Source organism: Crocodylus porosus, unplaced genomic scaffold, assembly GCF_001723895.1.
Source record: "Crocodylus porosus isolate Cpor-Errol unplaced genomic scaffold, CroPor_comp1, whole genome shotgun sequence".
In the NCBI taxonomy this organism is placed as follows: domain Eukaryota; kingdom Metazoa; phylum Chordata; order Crocodylia; family Crocodylidae; genus Crocodylus; species Crocodylus porosus.
The window spans coordinates 2,141,775-2,163,511 of NW_017728922.1; the positions used below are offsets into that span (position 1 = coordinate 2,141,775).

At 40.0% G+C, this 21,737-nt stretch overlaps 1 protein-coding gene across 1 annotated transcript in view; it reads right to left on the reverse strand.

Moving 5' to 3' along the window:
* Positions 1-921: 921 nt before the first annotated feature.
* The window catches only part of CSE1L (chromosome segregation 1 like), a 30,751-nt gene continuing 9,935 nt past the window's right edge, over positions 922-21,737 (reverse strand). The window contains exons 5-25 of the mRNA XM_019539568.1: positions 21,315-21,460; positions 20,931-21,021; positions 20,567-20,674; positions 19,521-19,613; positions 17,753-17,920; positions 17,540-17,669; positions 16,733-16,798; positions 15,663-15,865; positions 14,997-15,081; positions 13,810-13,871; positions 11,887-12,023; positions 11,608-11,711; positions 10,773-10,870; positions 8,681-8,831; positions 6,353-6,561; positions 5,722-5,819; positions 5,401-5,486; positions 4,754-4,835; positions 3,690-3,836; positions 2,519-2,750; positions 922-1,494 (exon numbers count right to left, since the gene is read on the reverse strand). Of these exons, the coding sequence (XP_019395113.1) occupies positions 1,405-1,494; positions 2,519-2,750; positions 3,690-3,836; positions 4,754-4,835; positions 5,401-5,486; positions 5,722-5,819; positions 6,353-6,561; positions 8,681-8,831; positions 10,773-10,870; positions 11,608-11,711; positions 11,887-12,023; positions 13,810-13,871; positions 14,997-15,081; positions 15,663-15,865; positions 16,733-16,798; positions 17,540-17,669; positions 17,753-17,920; positions 19,521-19,613; positions 20,567-20,674; positions 20,931-21,021; positions 21,315-21,460 (2,586 nt within the window). The 3' untranslated portion in view covers positions 922-1,404. The remainder of the gene's footprint in view (positions 1,495-2,518; positions 2,751-3,689; positions 3,837-4,753; positions 4,836-5,400; positions 5,487-5,721; positions 5,820-6,352; positions 6,562-8,680; positions 8,832-10,772; positions 10,871-11,607; positions 11,712-11,886; positions 12,024-13,809; positions 13,872-14,996; positions 15,082-15,662; positions 15,866-16,732; positions 16,799-17,539; positions 17,670-17,752; positions 17,921-19,520; positions 19,614-20,566; positions 20,675-20,930; positions 21,022-21,314; positions 21,461-21,737) is intronic.

Sequence of the window (21,737 nt, forward strand, 5' to 3'; positions counted from 1 at the left end):
AGATTTTGATTCCAGAAACCTGGTCTGCAAGGGTCCTAAATTTAATCCCCCCCAATCTATCAGCACTGGGATGGCCCCAGCAGCCTTACCTGGGGTCCTGCGGGCCTCCTGGGACTGCAGCAGCAGCAGCAATCCTGCTGCTCAGAGCCTGGCCGCTGGTGCGTGGCTCCAGCCAGCGAGGCTCCAGTTTTGAGCAGCATGCACTGCCGCCACGTGTGCTACTCCGTTTTTTATTTTTTGTGCGCAGTTTTTGACACCTGGATATCCCTCCCCCACGCCCACTGCTCTCTTGCAGCACAGAGAAAAACTGAATGTGGAACCACAGACATGTTTGTGGCACCACATACTGTATGGCTGTGCTCATCTGGACACAGCCTAATTGTCTAATTTTCAGACATTTTTGGTATTCTCAAATATTTCAAGTTAAAATGTGTAACTGAAGATCTGCAAGTACAATAACTGTATTTACAAGCCAGTTATGCATTAATGCAACTAAAATTAAAGAGTTAAAATCTGGCCAATATAAATCTGAAGGGAGTGGAGAAAAAACAACTTTATTAAGGCACACCAGAGCTGTTTTACATAACCTCATTTTAGTACATCAGAATCCTGGTTTGAATTAAATTTTAACAGGGAGTGTTATGCTTTTGCATTATTAATATGCTTGCCCAAAAGCCAGAGATGCCTTTTAGCACAATTATTGCCACCAATAATTTTATTACTAGAGGAGTAAACTTACTTGGGATTTCCCTCTAAATATATTTGTGGTGTTGTTCTGAAAGGTGCTTGGCTATATCTGAAGCATTATCAGAGGTAAAAGCAGAAGAAGCCTTACAGGCCCATACCATGTTCTGCACCAAATTTTAAAATCCTCTTTTCTGTTGATTAGAGTATTTTAAAAACAGTAAGTGCACATTAGTAGACATTTTAAACAAGTAGTTCTTATTTATTCACAATTTAGATAAAGTTTAAAGAAAGAGACAAAAGAAATACAAAGGACAAACATCAAAACAAAAAGGAATTTTAGTGACTGAAAGTGAGTTGACAGCTCGTGTTCGCCATACATTTCAAAATGTTATCCAAACACTGCAAATGCAGAACTCAAAAAAAAAAAAAAAAAAAAAAAAAAAAAAAAACCCATACAGTAAAACTGCTATTACTCCCTTTGTAATTAAACTGGTAATGGAAGTCAGCTGCCTCTTATCTATGATCACATGAACCGCCTAATTCTTTCTTTCAGTTTCTGCTCAAAGCAACATTTATTATATTTTACACAATGGATTCTGCAATAACATTTTGAAGTATCAACCTGCTTCAGTTTGTCTGTGTTCTGCTTAAAAACATAGTCAATATCAACCATCCTTATGAGAAACAACTTTTGATCTTGCTTGTCAAACTTTTCAATCAGAGCAGTGTTACACTTGCAGCTTGGAGATATCCCTGGAGATACTGCAAGGCTTCTGTATTCAGACTAGTACTCAGCATTGATGGAACCTTAAACATAAAATAAGGTCGAAGCATTAACATGTGTATTTTTTAAAATTACCATTACTTCATTCGGAACCATGTTGATCTAAAAATACCAGGTGAGAAACCAAAATGCAATTCTGACATTAATGGTTTTTCCAGCATAAAGAATACCTTCTGTAACAAAGAAATTGTCTGCTAGCAGAGATCTTATTTCCCAGCATTTGTCATTATTTACCTTGATATTACAATTATACACAGGCAGCATTAACAGTAGTTTGAATGGGATAAGAAATATAAATACAAAAAGCCTCCAATTATAAAAACAGATGGTTTAGTACAGCAAGTCTTACCCTGATCTCCTAGATCTTTGCTTTTCAGAATCCTGAAGACCTCTAATGTTACGAAAACAAATATTTTGTAGTTTAATGCATTTAACTGCAATCTATTATTATGTCCAGGCATATACCTATTCTGCCTAAAAGATATTCAATGTCAACAATAACATAGTTACAGTTACTAATATGTAAATTTGCTATTCTGTTTAAGTTTGCTAATCTATTTAAGCACTGGAAAGTTTCTCTGAATTCTGTTTTTAGTCCAATCCTTTACCTCATAAACTCAGTAAATGAATTATAATCTAATTATCAGCATCTCTTCACCCTGCAAGTTTCTTTTCTCCTAAGAGAGGGAAGAAATTTACATTTTAAGATCATCTCATAATTAGATGACGCAGATGTACTAACTTCTTAGGATGGCAGGGCAAAACTTACAAAGTAATTGGGCTGCAGACTAAATAAGAGAAACCATCTTCAGAATCATAGAATCAATGAGTCGGAAGGGACCTAGACAGATCGAGTCCAACCCCCTGCCACGGGCAGGAACAAGCGCTGGGGGTGGGAGGGGTCATAAGACCCCAGCCAGGTGCCTTCTGATTCTGGCACAGACAGCCTTGATTATTAGCAAAATGACTTAGTGACCATGAGATTCATTATGAAAAGGATTTTCTTTCTCTGTACAATGAAAAATTTCGATATATCAAGTCACTTACCCTGCCTGGACATGCAGTAGAGAGCTTGTGAAGAGACTGTGCCAGGTGGATTTTCGGATTGTTCACCATTTGACCCACAGGATCGTGTTCCTTTTTCCCAGCAAAGGCAAGCTGAGAGAATGCAGTCTGGTATCCAGGGGCATCTTCTATGTCAATAAAGTGTTCTTCATCAGGAATAGTATCATCTTCAGGCAATTCAAAGAGACCAATGAGGGCTTGCAGTAAAGGAGTCCTACACAGGAAAAGAGGTTAAATCAAAAATTTAAAATCACACTAGGTCAGCACAGGGCAGAGTTAAAAAACATTCCAACTCAAGAGTTTCTTTCACAGTTTTCAGCAGGTACCAACAAGGAACTAAGACCAGATACAGACATTATACTTTTACCAGTATAAGTGCTCAGAAACTTGTCTATACTTATAACAGAACAGAAGTTTGGCACACAAAACCAGTCTATACACCTAACAGAAGTTTGGTACACATAGACTGGTTTAGAAATGGCAGAACATGATCTAAGGTTTGTGTCCTTCCACAATCCCCCTCCCACAAGGGCAAATATGTGTTTTGTTTCCTACTGCATTGCTTATGGAAAACTGCATAACAGATTGATTTTGCCTTGGCCTTTTTGAATGTCTGTACCTAGCCTAAGTGTTCAAATAAATCAGCTGGTTACATGTCTTGACTTGAACAGATGCAGTCTTTTTGTAAGTGTAACAGACTGTAGATAGCTTACATTTTTCTTCAAGTGCCTAAGGATTACAACACTCCTAAATTAATCCTTTTATTCTGCTAGCCCAAGAGTTTCTTTATAGTATGTTACCTCTAATATCAGTCATTCTAATTAAAAGTTTAAGCAACTTACCTCTGGAGTCCTAAATTACTAGAAAGGCTTAACATCCTACAGTCAAGCAGGAACTCCATGCAGGAACCGCGACAAGGTCCTAGCTGCCCTATTCACTGCTGTATCCCTGGCTAGGTAGCCTCAAAGCATCTGCTTTGAAGAAGTATTAACATATCTCTTACCATAAACGTTGCAAATACTCCCCTCATAATAAACAAGAGCAAAACTAGAATAATGCTTTTTAAAAAAACTAGCAATCAAGTATACTCATTTGCACTGGCAAAAAAACTCATAACTTCACCTGCCAAACTTCAGGGGATGCTCTTACTTACCATAGCTTTGTGTATTCTGTGTCCATCATGGGAGGGCATTCTGTTAATATTTTTGTAATACCAACAGCACAGATTTTCTTCTCTACTTGTCCAGATACTTTTTGTATTTCAGGAATTATGATTTTCTCCAAAACCATTCCAAACATCCTATTGTGATATTGAATACCATGTTAAATGGTGATGGGAAAGTGCCAATTAAAAAACTAAAACTAAAAGACATACAAGATCTTCAGAAGAGCTATAATCTAAAGAAGAACACTATGGAATCAGAGTTGACCTGAACAGAATGCAAATCAAGTTTTGTTTTCCAGCTAGAGTAGAATCACATATCACCTCATAGTTCCTAGATATCACTAGTAAACTAAGCTAATGAGTTCACTATATTAATAGTAATATTACACTACTGTAATGTAAACCAAGGTTGCTATACTAGAAGGTAAACCACCTTTCCAGGGGCAGAGGGAAGGAGCAGTAACCAGAAGTATCTGCACATCACTGCACTGCCATAGATCAGGAGGTCAGTAACCTTTCACTAACAGCTTCATCCTAAAGTGGGCTAAAGGCAGCAGCTGTTAAGATATTCCATCACCAGAATGACCATTCTTGCACAAATCTTACTAAATGGCAGGATATACAAATCTTATTTTTTTGTTATGTTTAGCAGGCTGGATAAAAATAGCTTTGTGGGCTGAATGCAGCCCATCGACAATAGGTTGCTGATCCCTGCCATAGATGAACAAAGCCAGAACTTCTGTAGAGGCCCATGGAGAGAGGGAACGAGCCTAGGAACATCTTTTGTCCACTTCTCAGGTACATCTTTGGTAAATACTATAGCTACTACAGAATAATTCAGGGAAGAACCACAGCTACATAATGCCTTTGATATAGTGTCAGAAATTTCAGTGCATAATCCACTTCCCTGAGAATGAGAGAAACAACTAAGCATGTGAGGGCAGGTATTATCTTTTGGATTTCAGGCAGGAGACCAATTACTTCCCACTTCAAAAAACAAATAAACAACCCCCCATCTGCAATACATAGTCTTATATAAAAATTATACTAACTTTGGCTGTATGCTGTCAAATATTTCTTGAAGAGCTAGCGCCCCATATTTTATGCAATACAAGTTAACAAAGACTAGGAAACCTATTGAAAGAAAAAACAGTCAATTTAAGACTACAGCACATACAAACAAATGACCTCATGATATAAATGTTAGGAAAAGCAGCAGATTGTTTAATTTATTCTCTTTATATCAAAATGTTGGTTTAACAATGGATTTTTCTGACTGGACTAGAAGTACCAATCCAAAGGAATATAAAGTATTAGTTAGGGAAACTAGAGTTACTGTTTACCTAGCACAGTGGTTCTCAACTAATACAATATCAAAACTGATAAAGACTGCATTGCATCCAAAAGCTTGCTTAACTTTATTCTAACCATACAGTTGGTCCAATAAGTTATCACCTCAAACAGATTCTTGCCTCTTGCATAGTTCCTGGACCATCACAACTACATCACTCTAACACTTTGATAATACAAAATATTTTGGTACAAAGAACAGAATAAAAAGAAAACAGAAATCTCCTAAGTTCATGCAGACATCCCCTTCAGCCATTTCAGGGACCTATGGTATATTTAGTCTGTTGCATGTTCTAAATGATAGCGCTCTCTGGTTTACCAAAAAAATTACATACGGCATAGAACTTACTTTTGATAAACTTTGTTGTTTTGGAATTCTGAAGTCTTTGGAATAGTAGAATGAAGATCTGCTTCCTGTACTGGTCAACTGATTCACTAGAGAGTCAATGGGAACAATGACTCAAATTACTACAGCATCCTATTAATAGTGCTTTATAGCAAGTGTACATAAAATTGTTCAAGTTTATTTAAATTGAAACTTTGATATTAGATCACTGCATTTCATATTCAGATCTTTCAAAGTATATAAACACGATATTAACAAATGCTAGCATTCAGGAGTGAAAGCTGAACCTAGTTACATACACTTGGTAAAATCTGTTATACTCACGGAGGCATATGTTCTATAATACTGTTAAGAAGGTAGAATCCTTGGTGGTCATTAGCTTTAGAAGCAATCAACTTCTGGAACACACCTAGTAATCCAGGCTGTAAGTAAACCAAAGTAAAAACAACAAAATAACACTTTACTACACCTCAAAGAAACATTTCACTGTACTCTTAATGTATATGCCACAAAGAAACGTTTATAAATCAAACTAATGTATAATTCCATTCTATTTTTTTTTTATCATGCGTGTCTACACGTAATTGCCAGCTATGTCACCATAGTAGCGTGCTCCCCAGGTATAGCACACCGCTACAGTGACATAGTGGCAAAATCAACCTGTGCATGGCACAGTAACCACCCATACTACGCTGTGCTTTAGTACTTCCAAAGGGAAGTACTAAAGCATGGTGCTGTAAACAACATCGCTGTACAGTGACGTGTAGCAGACGTGCCCATTGTAATCTTCAATTTACTATATTAAAAAAAATAAATCTTGCTTTAAGTGAGAATAGAAATTCTGCATTAACCTTGCTATTTACTAAAATTTTACAAGTACAGTGAAGCATGTCAGAAGAATTTATCTTACAAGTAAAGCTAGAGAGGTATCTGCAACCAAATTAACCCAACTTACAATTTTGTCAGCTGCAGCACTTGCTATTGTACTGGCACCCCTCTCCAAGTATGCCTGGAGGAGTCTCACTAAGGGAGGAATGTTTCCTGTCCTTTCCCACAGTACTGGCTGGAGAAGATGAGGAAACAGTGCCATATAGGATGATGGGATCTCATTTTTATGCATTTCCAAAAGCAGAGACATCACTTGAAACACATATGGAATAAACTCTGTTAAGAGAAAGTAGAAAATGACAGTTTGCACTGTACTTAATGAAAAGGATCTTTAACAATTGATAAAAGCAACTTCCCCTTCTTGTTTTTCTTTTTAACACTATGGTAATAAGTAACAGGGAAGTCTCTGCAAATAGAATCCAGAAAAGGTTTTACTACCCCAAATTTACTTACATGTATTTAGGACCCTTTTGCATATCCAAATGGAGAGGAAATTTGCTATCTTTCACAAGACAACTGAGCAGGGAATAAACCTCAAAACTAAGCAGCTAACACTCAAAAAAAAAAACAAAAAACAACATTTGGCAGGCAAATTCAGGGATATTGGGTTAAGTTAATGTTAACTAGCTTTAAAACAAGATGCATATATTTTAAATTTGTATGTCACCTCTACTGAAAAAGCTACCAGGATACTTTATAATTAGGGACCTACCACTATCAGGATGGACACCCCCCTCAATTTCATAGGCTGAGCATGGTGCTGATTGGCCAAGGGTCCCCAGAAATATTGCCCCTCCCTGCAGTTTGACAGATGGCCATCAGTCAATCTCTGGGAGAGGGGCGAGATTTCCTGGGTCCCTCAGTCAGAGGCGTGGGGGATCTGTTGCTCTCCACTATGAAAAATCTCCACCCCTTCTCCCCCACCGTGCTTCAGGATGTTAAGGCTTCCTGCTGTTCTTTGCAGTCCCCCCCTCCCCCCAAGGGCACCAACCAACTAATTATACCATGCCCAGCCTGTGTTCATTGCTCCCACCGTTGTGAGCAGAAGGGCCTGGCCCAGCCAGCACACAGCTTCTGGATGGGGCTGCTGCTGCCATTGCTGCAGCCACTGGGGGAACCTGCTTGGCTCTCCCAACATCCTGCTTGCTCCACACACCAGGTAAGGAAGTGGCAGGCGGCGAGGGCAGGGAGCTGCAGCTGGGAGGAAGCAAAGAGCACGGGGCTGGTAGCAGTGCGGAGGGGTGTGGTGGGAGCATGCAAATCAGGTGGGCAGGGTGTGGCTGTGAGGGAGGGTAAAGGGGGTGCACAATCCCCCTTGGTGCATCCTCCCCATGGTGCACAACTGCTACTGCAAGCAGCAGCAGCAGAAGCAGCAGGCATTTGGGTAGCTCGTGCCCCATTCAGGTGCTGCCGCCAGCAGTGTACAGCTCTGGCCAGCACTGCACATGGTGGCAAGGAGCACAGCCAAGCTGGCCCACCTCTATCACATGGGGTTCCCTGCAACACGTGCAGTTCCCAGCTCTCACATGCCACCAGGGGGAGCCCCCTGCCATGCAGGTTCTGGGAAGTGCAGGGGAGCCCCACGCCTTGCTTCCCCATGAAGTCCTAAGACTATTATGGCAGAGGGCAGGAAAGGCAGCCGGCTACATAGTGCAGGGCTTACCCCAGTGGCATGAGTGCTGTGAGCTGCACCCGCACCGCAGGGAGCCCCACACAATACAGGTGGGCTGGCCTAGCTGCGCTTCTTGCCACCACGTGCAGCACTGGCCAGAGCTGTGTGCCACCAGCAGCAGTGCTTGTATGAGGCACAAACAAGCAGCCCTGCCTGTTGTAGCTGCTAGTGGCAGGGTCTGTGCATCATGGGAGGAGAGTGTAGGGGGACCCTCACACTCCCCCACCCTCTCACACTCCACAAACACCCCTCCCCCACATAGCCACATCCCTTCACAAACCCCCTCTATACACCACTCCCCATCTCCAACCACACCCACTATACAATAGTAAGGCTTTATTTTTGAGTTAATATGCATTCATCTCTACATACACTATGCAAACACAAATCATGTCAAAACATTTTTTGTAATAAAATTAAATTATGTTATTAGTAGGAATTTGACTTTTAGTGTATGATTTCTTTTTTTCTGGTTCCAGGATGGTAACCCTCCCCTCCCAAAAGGCGTGTTTCCAGAGGGTAAGGGGAGGGACTTCTGGTGACAAAAGCCAGGGGTTAGGGGTGGGACTTCCTGTCCCAAGATGGCAACCAGGGGGCCGGGGCACCTGTCAAGGGGTGGAACTACCTGTGCGGCACTCCACAGCTCACCAAAACTTATTAAGTATCCCTCCAGCTGAAATAATTGCCTGCTCCTGTATTAGGGAGAGATGCTTGTTTGTTTACCTTGCACATCATTCTGCAATATTTCAGTAAACACCATAAACAAAGCCTCTTCAAAGCTTCTGACAGCATCAGGGTTTGCTTTGCATGTTATCCTTATTGACAAACATATTGATTCAAACATGTAATGGTTAAAGTGAGGTTTGCTGGGATTCTAGAAAAAAAGTTGTGAACAAAACGAATATTCGAGTCAAATTTGCCATGTCAACTACTGGCATACATAACTAAAGGAGCAATCCAAATTTTACCAAGGGATACTGTCATTAAACTTTATTACATTTTCTAATGAAGGCAATTCCTTAGTGTTGGGCAAGCAGGAAAACCCCTCAACATGAGAAGTTCTTATTCATTTTGGAAATACACACATAGCTTTCAGAACTAAGTAAACTAAAGTACAAAAAGTAACAGCAAGACAAAAAATACCTACAAAAAAAAAAACAAAACTATTTTCAGTTATGTAAGCAACCGCTCAGTTTACAGAATGCATTTATTCCTCACACCAAAGTCTGGGGTGGTGGTGGGGGGTTGTTTGTTTTTAGATAGCAACTGAATGTAGTCTGCAGTCTTTACATGTCTGAACCACTACATGCAACTACAGTCAATCTAACTGCATGAAAAAAATAGCAGTGATCAAGAGAGAAGAAAACAGAACAAGAGCAGTTTCTTTTTCTCCCTAATATTTTTAGCAACTGTACATTAGTCCTTAGTTTAAACCAGTGTAATTTGAAAAATCTCCAGGACAAAGAAAAACAAAACAGTTGTAAGAAAAAAGTATGCGATTAACAAATCCAGATTTATCTGCTAGTATTAGGGGTGCACTGATGGAGATTTTTTGGGCTGATACTGATAGCTGATTTTTAAGGAGGCATATCAGTTGATACCAATGCAATTTCCCATATTCAGCCCAGCAGCTTGAAGAGTGGTGTCCAGCTGGTAAGTCTGTTGTGGGGGAAGGGCGGGGAGGAGGAAGGGGCTTGGTGGGTGCAGAGTAAGGGAAGGAGTGGGGCAGGAGCAAGTGCTGCCCAGCTGGGGTGGGGTGCAGGATAGAGCCGTGGCTCATCTGGAGGGTGCAGGGGAAGGGGCAGCTCCTGCTGCTACATGCACCACAGGAGGGCACAGGGAGCATGTGCCCCCAGATCTATGTGGGGCGGGCTGCCATTGCGGGCTGAGGCCAAGGCTGCACTGGGCTCTTCCCGGTGGGGGCTGCGCTTGGGTTGGGTGGCAGTGGCGCTGGGTGGGGACCACGGGGGGGCTTCAGCCCCCCCCAAATTTGCTGTAGCCCCCCAAACCCCCCTACCAGTACTGCCACCCACCCCACCTTGAGCACAGCCCAGCCCAGCCCAGCCTGCAGCCACAGCCTGCCCCATCTTGCACAAATCTGGCAGTACACATCCCCCACGCCCTCCCAGGGTGCACAAAGTGGGTGGAGCTGCCCCATGCCCCTGCACAAGCCGTGGCTTAGTCCCGCACCCTGCCCGGGCAGCACCTACCCCACTCCCTCCCTCACTTGTGGGGGGGGGGATCTGCCTCTTCACACCCCTTCCCTCCCCCTCCCTTTCCTCCACCACAGACTTACCAGTTGGATGCCGCTCTCCAAGCTACTGGGATGTGCTTCTCGCCACCTACGTCCTGTGCTGTGGCTGTGCGCATGCACGGGGCATTCATCAGCCAAATTTTCGGTCACATCAGGCAAAAAAAAGCTGATTTCCCATACAAGCCAATTTTCTTTATGGGGTGCTGATCCGAAATCAGACCGATGTATCGGTGCACCTCTAGCTAGCATGTTTCTATAAACAAAAGTTCATATCACAAAAATTGTTGTTATAATTAAGTGTAGCTGCAAAAACTTATATTTCAAATGAAAATGGGGGAACCGCCCATGAAAGGACGTCTAGAAAGAGAACATTCCACCACTAAGTAGGAAGAATCAAGTCCATCAATGTAAACAAAGCTGCTTTTTTGTTCCGATTGGCCATTTATTATTTACTGCCGGTAAAGCATAACCAATCCTATGCACCTATTATTTTTTAAGCAGTAGCAGCAACTAAGAAAAACTAAGAAAAACTGTCTTCTGCCCAAACAGCCTTCTTTGTACCTTACTGACAGCCAGCAGTTTCTGTGTAAGCTGAGTGATGACAGAAGGGATATATGGGATTATGGCTTCCTGTAGCAGTGAAAAGCTTCTCATGATTGCTGTAAAATAAAATGAGACAGAATTTTACCTTTATGACGATGAACTGGAAGCATAAATCCCTTCTTTTCAAGTTACCATCATCACTGTTACGATAGAACTAAACTAAGCCAAGACCAGAACCTCACTGAATTAACTGTGATAGTTCCTGTGTAGAAAAGTTTACAATTGGTAAACAAGAGAAGATAAGGAAAATTAGCCCTTTCACTTATTGGCCCCAGCAAGATTAAGAACACCTGCCCTGGAAGTGAGAGACTTGGGTTCCAAGGTCTAAGCCTGAGAAAATCAAAATCCACCTCCAAAGAGAGCATCCTAAGAATAAAGCTACAGGCTAAACAGGACTGAGAGAATGTTCCATCCTTCCTGCAGAAGCAGGGCACTTGTATGGAAAGTAATACAAGATTCATGGGATCAGAGGGAAAGCCAGCTAGAGGGGGGATAGCTCTGTAGCTCAGTCAGGTGGGTACCACCCTGAGCTCTGGTTCCTGCTCCTACGCTAATTAGTCATTGTATCCAACAATACTTTCTTGGCCCATACAAGACCACTCTACTTTTATTTTTCTTGGTCATACATTTGGGCTACATTAATTCTCTATTTAATAAGAGTAGGTATACACTAAATGCAAACATTTTAGGAAGTCTGTGCAAGTCACATCTGAAAAACCTGACTTTCAGAGACCTGTAGCTAGTGGCTTTTAAGTTAAGTCACTCTTTCAAAGCATAATATTGAAGCTCTTACCTTTCATGATGTATTCGTTTTCTGATGAGCCAGGGAATGTCAGTGCTTTGAAAAGGTTTGTTAGCAACACTTCCACAAATGGTGCCATTTCGGTATTTGTAATGCTGTAAAGTAAAAAAAAGTTTTGCAATGCTTAAACATTTCATCAAAGAAAAAGCACTTACACACCCAAACCCCTTACAAATTGAACAATTTAGAATACAGCTATATGAAGAAATTCAAGAACTTGACATGCCAAACACTTATTGGTGAGAAAGTTATTTCTAATTAGAAACTTACAGTGTAGTATTGTTAGTTCCCCTCATGGTAAACAATCTCTCGAGGGCATGGGCTGCATAAGTATGAACCACAATACTCTCTGCTTGAAGATGATTGATTAAGAGAGGGATAGACACCAAAAGTTGTTCTTTAGGTACCTATAAAAACATAGCATCATAGACATAACCATTTATAGACATCTTCTCAAAATACAGGCATCCGATTCTAAAACGAACCAGGCCTTAGGATGAATATTTCAAAACTGGAAGTTCTGCAGCAGACTAAACGGAATCTCTGGCAGGCTTCTCCAGTAGCTATGAATCCCGCTAAGCCAGCATCTCAAGGGCTACCTAGCTGATTGTTAATTTGTAAAATCACCACTCTTCAGAACATCCACATAGTCACAATATTATTTAAACAATTTTCATTAATAATGTATTATGCCAAGAATTTCTATGTTAATATTTTTCTTTAACTGTGATCATTTTTACAATTCTCTAGCTATGTCTGTAATTAAATACAATGCTCTTCTCCTTTCCTGTAACTGCTACAGTATACGTAAACGTAACTTTGTGTGTGTAGTGATACTGATTTTTAAAAATGGAAGCATTTACTGAGTGAGATACTGTTCAGCATAAAGAGTAAGCAGGATGTTTTGTGCAACTGTTAAGATTCTGCTCTCACTACAGCTATTGACTTCAGTAGTGTATAATCAGCCTACTCCCATGCCAACCCTTCCTCCCCATGCCCCCCCCCTTTTTTTTTTTTTTTTTTTTACAGAGACAAAGACCTGAACCTTGAGAAGCTTAATAAAAAGAGAGACATCATTTAGGATTTCATTTCAAAATGTCAACTGTTACTATTCAGAAGTCCAAAAAAAAGAAAGAAAGAAAAAAAAAAAAAAAAAAAGGACTGGGGATGGGGAGGGTCCTTTCTCTATTAAAATTGTCATGACAAAGGGCATTGCTCAAAGCTGTTAAAATTCTTTGGAACTGCTAAGGGTCATAAAATGCTGCCAGTTAGAAATGAAATACTGAATGTTCATCATTCTATGTATTCATGCACAGCTCAAATAAACTGAAGATTAATAAGACTTTTATACCAATTATGTTCACTTTAAGAACTAACAATCCATCATAGATTGTGATGCACAGTTTTTGCAGATGGCAGGGTATATTTCCACCTAATACACTAAAATATAAGTGGACAAAACATGGCCTGCATCCAGCACATGTAGGGATTCTACCCAGCCTGTAGCAGGTCCCTTGGTCCTGCCTGGCCCAGCCACTGCCCGGCCCATGGTGCATCCTGCTGTTCCCCAGGTATGCAATGGGGCTGGGGCAGCTTCACAGCTGGACTGCCTTTCTAGGCAGCCCAGGCAGTGGCAGCTTCTTCTGGCTACTGCCACTACAGGCCCCACCCCCGTGGGTACTGGCAGAAACCTGCACGCACCATCTTGACCCTGGCTCACCCTGCACCCGCTCTGAACTTGGTCTGTTGGAGCAGAACAGCTACAGATTAGTTGGAACCCGCATGCACAGCCCCAACCCAGTCGCTCCAGACTGCCTGCCCATGCTGAGCAGTGGCAGCAGCCGGGCAGAAGCTGCTGGTTGGAGTGGGGGAAAAGCAGCACCCCCCCCTTCGCCACCGCTGGACCATTCTCGCTGCAGTCTCCTGGAGCCCAATAGCCGCTGGGCTGCCCTGCAGCTCCTCTTCACTGCTACCACTGTCTCGCTGGGTAGCCTGGAGGTGGTGGCAACAGTGGTGGAGAAGAGTGGCTGGGCAGCCTGGGGTGGGCCAGGCAGCTGCAGCAAGAAGGACCTGGCAGTGGTTGAAATAACATTGTGTGTTATGTTGACAGAATATGTTAATTAGGTTTGTGAAAGTATAAAACGACTGCAAACTAAACAACTTTAATATAAAGACAAAAAAACCCCAACTTACTTGGTTCCTGAAAATCATGATATACTTGATACCATCAGCTTTCAGAACTGGAAATTCATTCACTGTAAATGAAAGGCATAGTACGAGCTTTACGCCATTATTATTTATAAACTTTATATTCAGTAATAAAGTTACATGCAGAGTTGACAGCAGCCCAGTGGATTTATTATTATCTGAGCACAGTGCTTTTAGAGTATTGATACAGCACAGAAACAAATGTGTTCCTTTATACCAGTGGTTCTCAACCTTTTTTGTACCAGGACCATTTGTAAATATCGATGGCCAGTCCTGATCCACTACCCCTTCACTTCTGACCTGCTGCCTCCTGCCCCCAGGCCACCGCTCTAGTGTGTGGGGGCAGGGGGCCCAAGTACCCCAAGCAGCCTGGAACTCTGCCAGCCTGTATGGGAAAAGCCACAGGTTCCCATGCATTTCTCCTTTAAAGGAGAATCTATTTTTCAAGTTTGTTGATTAATTTTTCAAGTTTGTTCAAAACTCTCTCATATATTTTTGCAACCCAATTTTGGGTCATGACCCACAGGTTGAGAAACATTGCTTTATACCGACTACTTTAGGATCAGGTATTTTTCTCTGGATTGAGATAACTGGCAGGCTTTTCAGCGCCCTGATCCACAGCTAGATGATGTGGCACTGGCCAACATTCTGTGAAACTGAACAATCCAGGTAACACTTGAACACTAAGCTTCGAAATTTTTTTAAATAAACAAATACGTGTTTCTGGCAAATGTCAAATGCGTATACAACTCAAACTGTACTCTTTCATGCAGCGATTCCTCTTCCAGGTCTGCTTCTAACCATCTCTAATAACCAAAAGTCACTATGATATATCTGTATTTGTATAAGTTTGGCTGACAGAAAGAAGGTATTTTTGGGACCAAGGTAATATTCTATCATGAATCAAATGTTTTGGAAATGTGAAAAAGCTTCCTCCTCCCCACCAAATGCTTTAACAGAATGAACTTTTGTAGCATAAAACTAAGTATTTAGCCTCTAACAACCAAATTTCTGAACCTTACCCAAATATAGGCAGGCATGGGCTTTGGCCAAACAAATACTCTTCAGACTTTTGCATGCAAGAAATGTTATTAATGAGTCAAGTGGCAGCTGAAGAAACCTTGGTATGATAAAAGAGGGTTTTCATACTAATACTGGACTACAAAACTTACCATTGGCTGACTTCAAGTCAGGTTGAATGTGATTCACAAAGAATTCTGTCAGATTTACAAGTTCATTGGCTTGCGTTATTCCATGCTAGAAAAGAAAGTCATTTATTTTTATAGACATCATGATTCATCTATCCTTCTGGCTGATTTCCATAAAGGCACTCAATTTTATCTCGATATTCATAAAGCAATCAAATCACCACACTGTCTAGACACTACATTGGTACTCTCAAATAAAATATCCTCTATCCAAGTGATTCTGTACATTGTTTTGGCCTCCAGTTTCTAGCTGCAGTGCTAAAAGCTGAAGCGTAATAGTTCTGAATTGAAAAAGGATAGAAAAATATCACAGGTAGTAGCATCACTATTAGTAGATATCAAACATTAGAAGCCTATTATTTTAAATATTGATACTGATATGCAGTGTACTGCAAAAGGAAGGGACCGAGGTATTCCCCAGTTTCAATTCTGGCTATGGCAACAGCTTTCCTCTCAAGATTTAGACAAGTCAAATACAATTACTGTTTCAGTTATCCCACTACCAGGAAAATGCAAATTTTATGTACTGGTCTACAGATTAATGTGAACAGATTCTTGTACAGTGAATGAATTACAAGAAACAAATACTGGGTATAGCTGGTGTAAAACAAAAAAGGCGGGTACAAGTACCTTTTGTGTCTGAGCTTTGGATGCAAGCGATGTTACAAGGTAAATGGCTGCATCTTTGTGTTTCCAATTGATTGATGGATTCTTTGCATATTCTTGCAACATGGAATTAACATAGCCAGAGAAAATCCCTGTTACAGGCCCTTCAAAAAACTTGCATAAGCCACGGACTAGATCACAAGCTGCTCTACGCCTGGTGTCAATATCTATGAGACAAGAACAATATTTCTTAAATATGAAAAAGTGAATAATAGATGCAACTCGCATACCCATCATGCTGCTTATACTGAATGCACAACAAGTTTAAAAAATGACATCAGGTCAAATATTCTATTGTGTTATGAACAAAGAATGGACATGTTTGAATCCATGCACCAGACTTGAGAAGCAGAACAGACTTAAGCCCTTATTCCAGGAAATAGGAAAAAGTATTCAATAATGTTGTCAGCACCTAGACCAGATTATTCCCCATTGAATAATTCTGACAGGCAAACATGAAATTTCAGATCAGAAAGAAGACTTATAATGAAAAGAATGAGGCACCTAGGCTAGCAATTTTCAGGACGACCTCATAAAACTTTTGTTTTCAAAAGAAAAGCATTTTCTAATTTATTTTGGGTATCAAACAAAATAGACTTATGGCAAATGGAACTAACATGAAAGGACTCAGAAGTAACAGAATGCCTTCACTATGTTCCAGGTGACTTCAAAGTACATATAACATGTAATGTTTTATGTAAATTCTGTACTAGAAACTCCAAGTTCATTCTGAAGATATCAAATGTATATCTGATGCATGACCAATTTTTCATATGAACTATATTTAAAACCTTTGCAGATGAAGGGACATAGCAATTAACTGACTTTTAAATAAGTCTGAGAAAGTTGTGATTTTATTTTGAACATATGCAATGGACATGTTACTCCCTGATCAAGCTCTGGGTAAGCCTCTTATGACTGAGCTTAGAATGGACCTTCCAACTGAAGAGATCAGACCAGATTCAGTAGATTAAATATAGTTCTAAAGAACTGAAGCAAAGATCAAGCCTTCTTAATATAAGTATGTGCATTACCAGATCCTTCCAAATCTCTTCTAATATATTCTTCAGAATTATCTTCAAAAGCTTCTTCATCAGCAGCTACGGAGAAAATATAAGTAATTTTCACTCAGATTCGCTACTGAATTTCGTTTCATGACAAAAAAGAATCTATTTTGTTTCTATGGTTATATTTTTAATCTATAAAATTACTGGAAACAAGTCGTATCGAGTCATCTATGAGGCACAATGGATTTAATGCTTTACAGAGGACATTTCTCTCTTATAGTCATAAAAATCAGAGAGTAATAGGGCAGCAAAAGCAGTTATCTAGTCCAACTTCCTCTCAAAGCAGGAATGATCACTCTTTGAACTCTCTCACCAAGTGTTCATCTAACCTGTATTTAAATGCTTCAAACAAGCAAGATGGCACAACTTTTTTGTGAGCTGTTATCCTGGTGCAGAAAAATGCAGGACATATTCAATATCAAGCATATTTAAAACGCATGTGAAAAATGGGAATGTCCCAGGGCAGCTGAAAGGATCAATCACGAAAGCCTGTTCAGGTAAATGTTTGTGTGCACCATTATTCACTTTAAATGCAAGCTACTAGTTTTATTTCATCACAAATTTAAATATGATCTTAGTCACAGAAACTCAACAGGTTACCCAAGGGGACAGCATACTATTACAAAGATTTGGGTTGCATTAGAATGCATAGGGCCCATCATGATCTCTTGTAATACTATGAAAGCAACACAATTACCACTAACTCAAAAGTTGCCCTTTATCAGTCCTTTCTGCAATAAGATTCTTTTTTAAAGGAAAAAAAAATGCAGTTACCTCTAAATTCCATGTTGGGAACAATAACCTTTTCACAAATGCTTGTCAATGTATTCTGGTCTTCAAACAGATGCTTATAATGAGGTCTTTCACAAACAGAGGCCAGAAACTGGATTGCGTTACTTACCAACTAGAACACATAAAAGGAGTCATTTTTAACTCAGATGACCAGTTTATTCTGAAACTATATACAAAAAATAATTACTAACTTACCAAGTCATATTTAACTTCCTGCCCTGTTGTGACTAATAAATTCCAGATTGCTGTTACAAAACGAGGCAGGTAGGGCTGGAATTCTTCATCGTATTTTTGAGCATACAAAGCAGCATTATCACAAATTTGTGACTTCAACAGTTCCAGTAATCCAGCTTCCTCTTCATCCTTATATAAAACAAAACTAAAAATGTCAAACATGCAAATTTCAACACCGGTGAATAGTAAGATATCAAAATAAAACTGAAGTTAACACTGCTTTTTTTGTCTGGAAGTTCGAAATACAAGAGTAGAAATCTGAGTACCATTTCCCTGGAGCTGATACATTTTAGTGTCTTATGCAGAAGTACAAGTCACAACTTTATACTACAGTAACTACATTTAAAAAGAAATATGAGAGTGAGAAATTACTTTACCCTCCAAATGGTTTAAACCTGCACTAAATGCGTTCCCAAATATAGCAGGAAAACATGCTTAGTGGCACATCTACACAAGACACTACAGCGCAGTGGTTACTGTGCATTTATTTAGTACTTGTATGAAGTAAAAGTTTTTACTTGTACAAATACTAAATAAATGCTCAATAACCAGAGTTACTGCACAGTAGCACTAGTGAACAACTTTTAAATGATTCTACAGCATAGTAGCCCAATAATACTACACAGTAACATTATAGCACTGTTGGTGCTGGGACACTGTACCGCGCAGTATTATTCAGCTACTGCACAGTCAGTGTCTTGTATAGATGCACCCTGTGTATGGTGAAAAGAGGGTGTAATCAGGTGAACAGGAGTCTGGCTGCATGTCCTCAATATACATGCCATACATTTTAAAGCAGCATTTAAAAAAAAAAAAAGTGGTGGCTCCATCAAGTGGCAAAGTACTACTACCATCTAGAACACATTGGCAAATCAAGTACATTGGTAGTCTTTTAAAAAAGGATTCAGTTCTTGATGACTGCTTACTGAAGCACTTAAAAGTTATACAAATGAGTAACTGAACAGATGCCAAGGTTTAACTGAAACTGCTGTTAAACTGACAAGGTTTGGGCTGGAGTCACAGCCCCCCGCCTGACTGGAGCCAGGCTCCCCATCTGTCTGCGTCTGCAGCAGCAGCAGGCAGGGGTGTGGCTCCAGCCCAAAATGCTGCAGCACACCTGGACACGCACACCAGTTGGGAAATGCTGATTTATACCACATCAGGTGACATGGACAGCACAAAGACAAGCAACATATATTTTCAGTTACTTGACATAGGCAAATATTCCTTGACACAACCCTGTTCTACATGTTTGCAGTTTATGCATTCTGGGTAAAAGTAGCTGAATAGTTCTCATGTTTCTGGTTATACTGAAGAGCTACATGATGCACGGTTCTTAATCAGGTCATTTCAGAAAATGGATGGATTCAAAAGAATATGTTCATTTGCATAAGCACAATGGTGGATGCAAGTCAGACATTTTCATATCTGCAACGTAGAAAATAAGCCCAAATGTCTCAAATTATGAGGCTTTCTACCTCCCTTAAGACGCAGTCCCTGTTAATGACAGTACACCCTCCACTGCATTCACCTACAACAGGGGTCGTCAACTGGGGGTACACGCACCCCTGGGGCTAATTTGAAAGGTCCCAGGGGTTACGTGGGGGCTGCCAGGGAAACACTTATTAAAAATCCCAAGGAAACTTGGGACACTTAGATAATACAATCCTCGTTCACTCCTCCCCACTGCAAACAGACTTGCCACTTCAAAGTTTTATTCAATACTTACATCAGTCTGTAAAAGTTTGTTATCTAAAGTTAAAAGAGTATGGAAATTTGTCATCCATGTCTCCATATTATCTTCAAAAAATTCAGGAAGATCCTGTGATAAAAAGCACATGAAAATAAGTCCCCATTTTAAAACTCATCTCTGGTTACACCAATTTGATAGACTAGACTAATCTACATCATGAAAAGTCACAGTGAATGCTGTACACTGTAGGGTAACTCAGTAGTCAACTTCCTCAAAAGATGATGCATCAAGACACAAGAAAATCGTGCAACAGCCCCAATACAGTCATTTCAGACTAGTTTTTATCTTTAGTACTTTTTTAAAAATCTAGCATTCTGCACTTCAGAAACCAATCAAAGTATATTCTACAAGACTCAGCTTTAACAGATAGTGAAACAAGGAAAGAAGTTAGATTTTCTCTTCCAAAGAAGCATGAGGACCTACGATAAAGAATCTTTTCCTTTCTATAACCCCATTAGCTCAATCCTATTCTTCTTTCCAAAACCTTATACTTGCAGGGCTTGTACTCAATATCACCACTTTGAAATGTTTAAGGCAGCTTAGGGTTTAAATTGGGTATGCTTATTTTATAGCACTGCAATTCGGATCTCATCTCTAGGATAAGAGAATAATATTACTTTATTATTATAGTAGTATAAACTAGTTCTAGTGAAGACTGGACTTGTCCACAAGGAACTGCAGTCACGCCAACAACTGTAGTGTGGACTTAAAGTGCCAGAGTTGCCTACAAACACAGAGTCTGGCTGTTGAGAGTCTTCTGCAGTACACATTTAAACTAGTTGCTTTTACATTCCTCCCAATTCCTTAAGATTTGAGTAGACCAGAAAGAAATGAGGCAGAAACTGACTACTAACAGGTCATTCAGCTCAGAATGCCCTTTGATTTATTTCACATGTTGCTTAATCCCTTCACCATAACATTGATTAATACCTATTATTTTGACTGATAACATAACCCTTCAAGCTACACTCAAAACAGCATTGGTCATCAGTACAGAGCCAAAAGAAAAAAGTAAAATTCACCTGAAAATTTAAACTGTAGAACAACTTTGCAATCAAAATTAGAGAAGAAAAGAGAACCTTCAAAGCACTGGCATCATTTGCATGTGTACTGCAAAGTTCAATAGTGGCCTAGAAAAAAGAAAAGAATTAATAGGTACCACAGATTTTTCTGCCAATGTACTGAAGTACTACAGTGTCATGTAATGGTATATTTTTATTCGGAAGCCATTTCATGGTGCTGACAGTTTTAGTGCTGTTCTCCCAATTTCCATGTGAAATGCAAGTTCAGCTCGCTTCTGCTTTTTTAAAAATTCATAGTAGCCAATTTCAAATGTTAAAACATCCCTCAAACAAGCTCAAAAAAATCTCAAGAATAATCTTGTACCTTGAAGAGATTAGTCAAAGGTAGTGCAAAGGCATCGAGGACAAGTTTGATCTCTGTCCACAATTCATTTGATTTAAACTCATGGCGGTACCTGATAAATAAAAGGTGTAAAAAAGGTCATAACACTTCATTCCAATGTAACTTGTATCCAATCATTTCTAAGAAACTCTTCTTTGACACTAGTCCAGTCAAGCCATTCCAAGAACTGCTAACATTAAAAAACAGACCACGTAAGGTTTTAGATTTGAACACCACCTAAATCTACCAATAGTCATCAGCTTCAATTAGAAGCCACAAATAATTAACACCTCGACAAAATTCAAGAAGCAGTGCTTTATACGTTTGAATAGAGACTGTGCAATGCACATGCTGAATGTTCAATACCTTTTAAATAAAGAATGTGCAGTGCGAAGAACCCCATTAATGACATGGAAATCTCCACTCTGAAAGCGATTCACCATCTCTGTCAGCAGGTCTGGCCATTTCTGAGGGAAATCTTCCCTGCCAATAATGCTAATGGCATCACTTAACTGGAAAGGAAATTTAATCATTTTATATAGTTGCAGCAAACCATTTGTGAATAGCCCAGTTATCAGTACTAGACATTACAGTGATTGATTCATGACAAATACCCAGAAAGACTTCTACTTACTAAGCTTAACAGATTGAGAAAGATGTTTTCTTCTGTAACTTACTCCATTTCATCTACAGCAAAAGCTGTGTTACCCAGCACTTTATTAGCCGGAGAACTCTACTAACCAGCGTCCAAGGGATGCGGCAAAAGTAAAACTGGAAATACCAATTTCA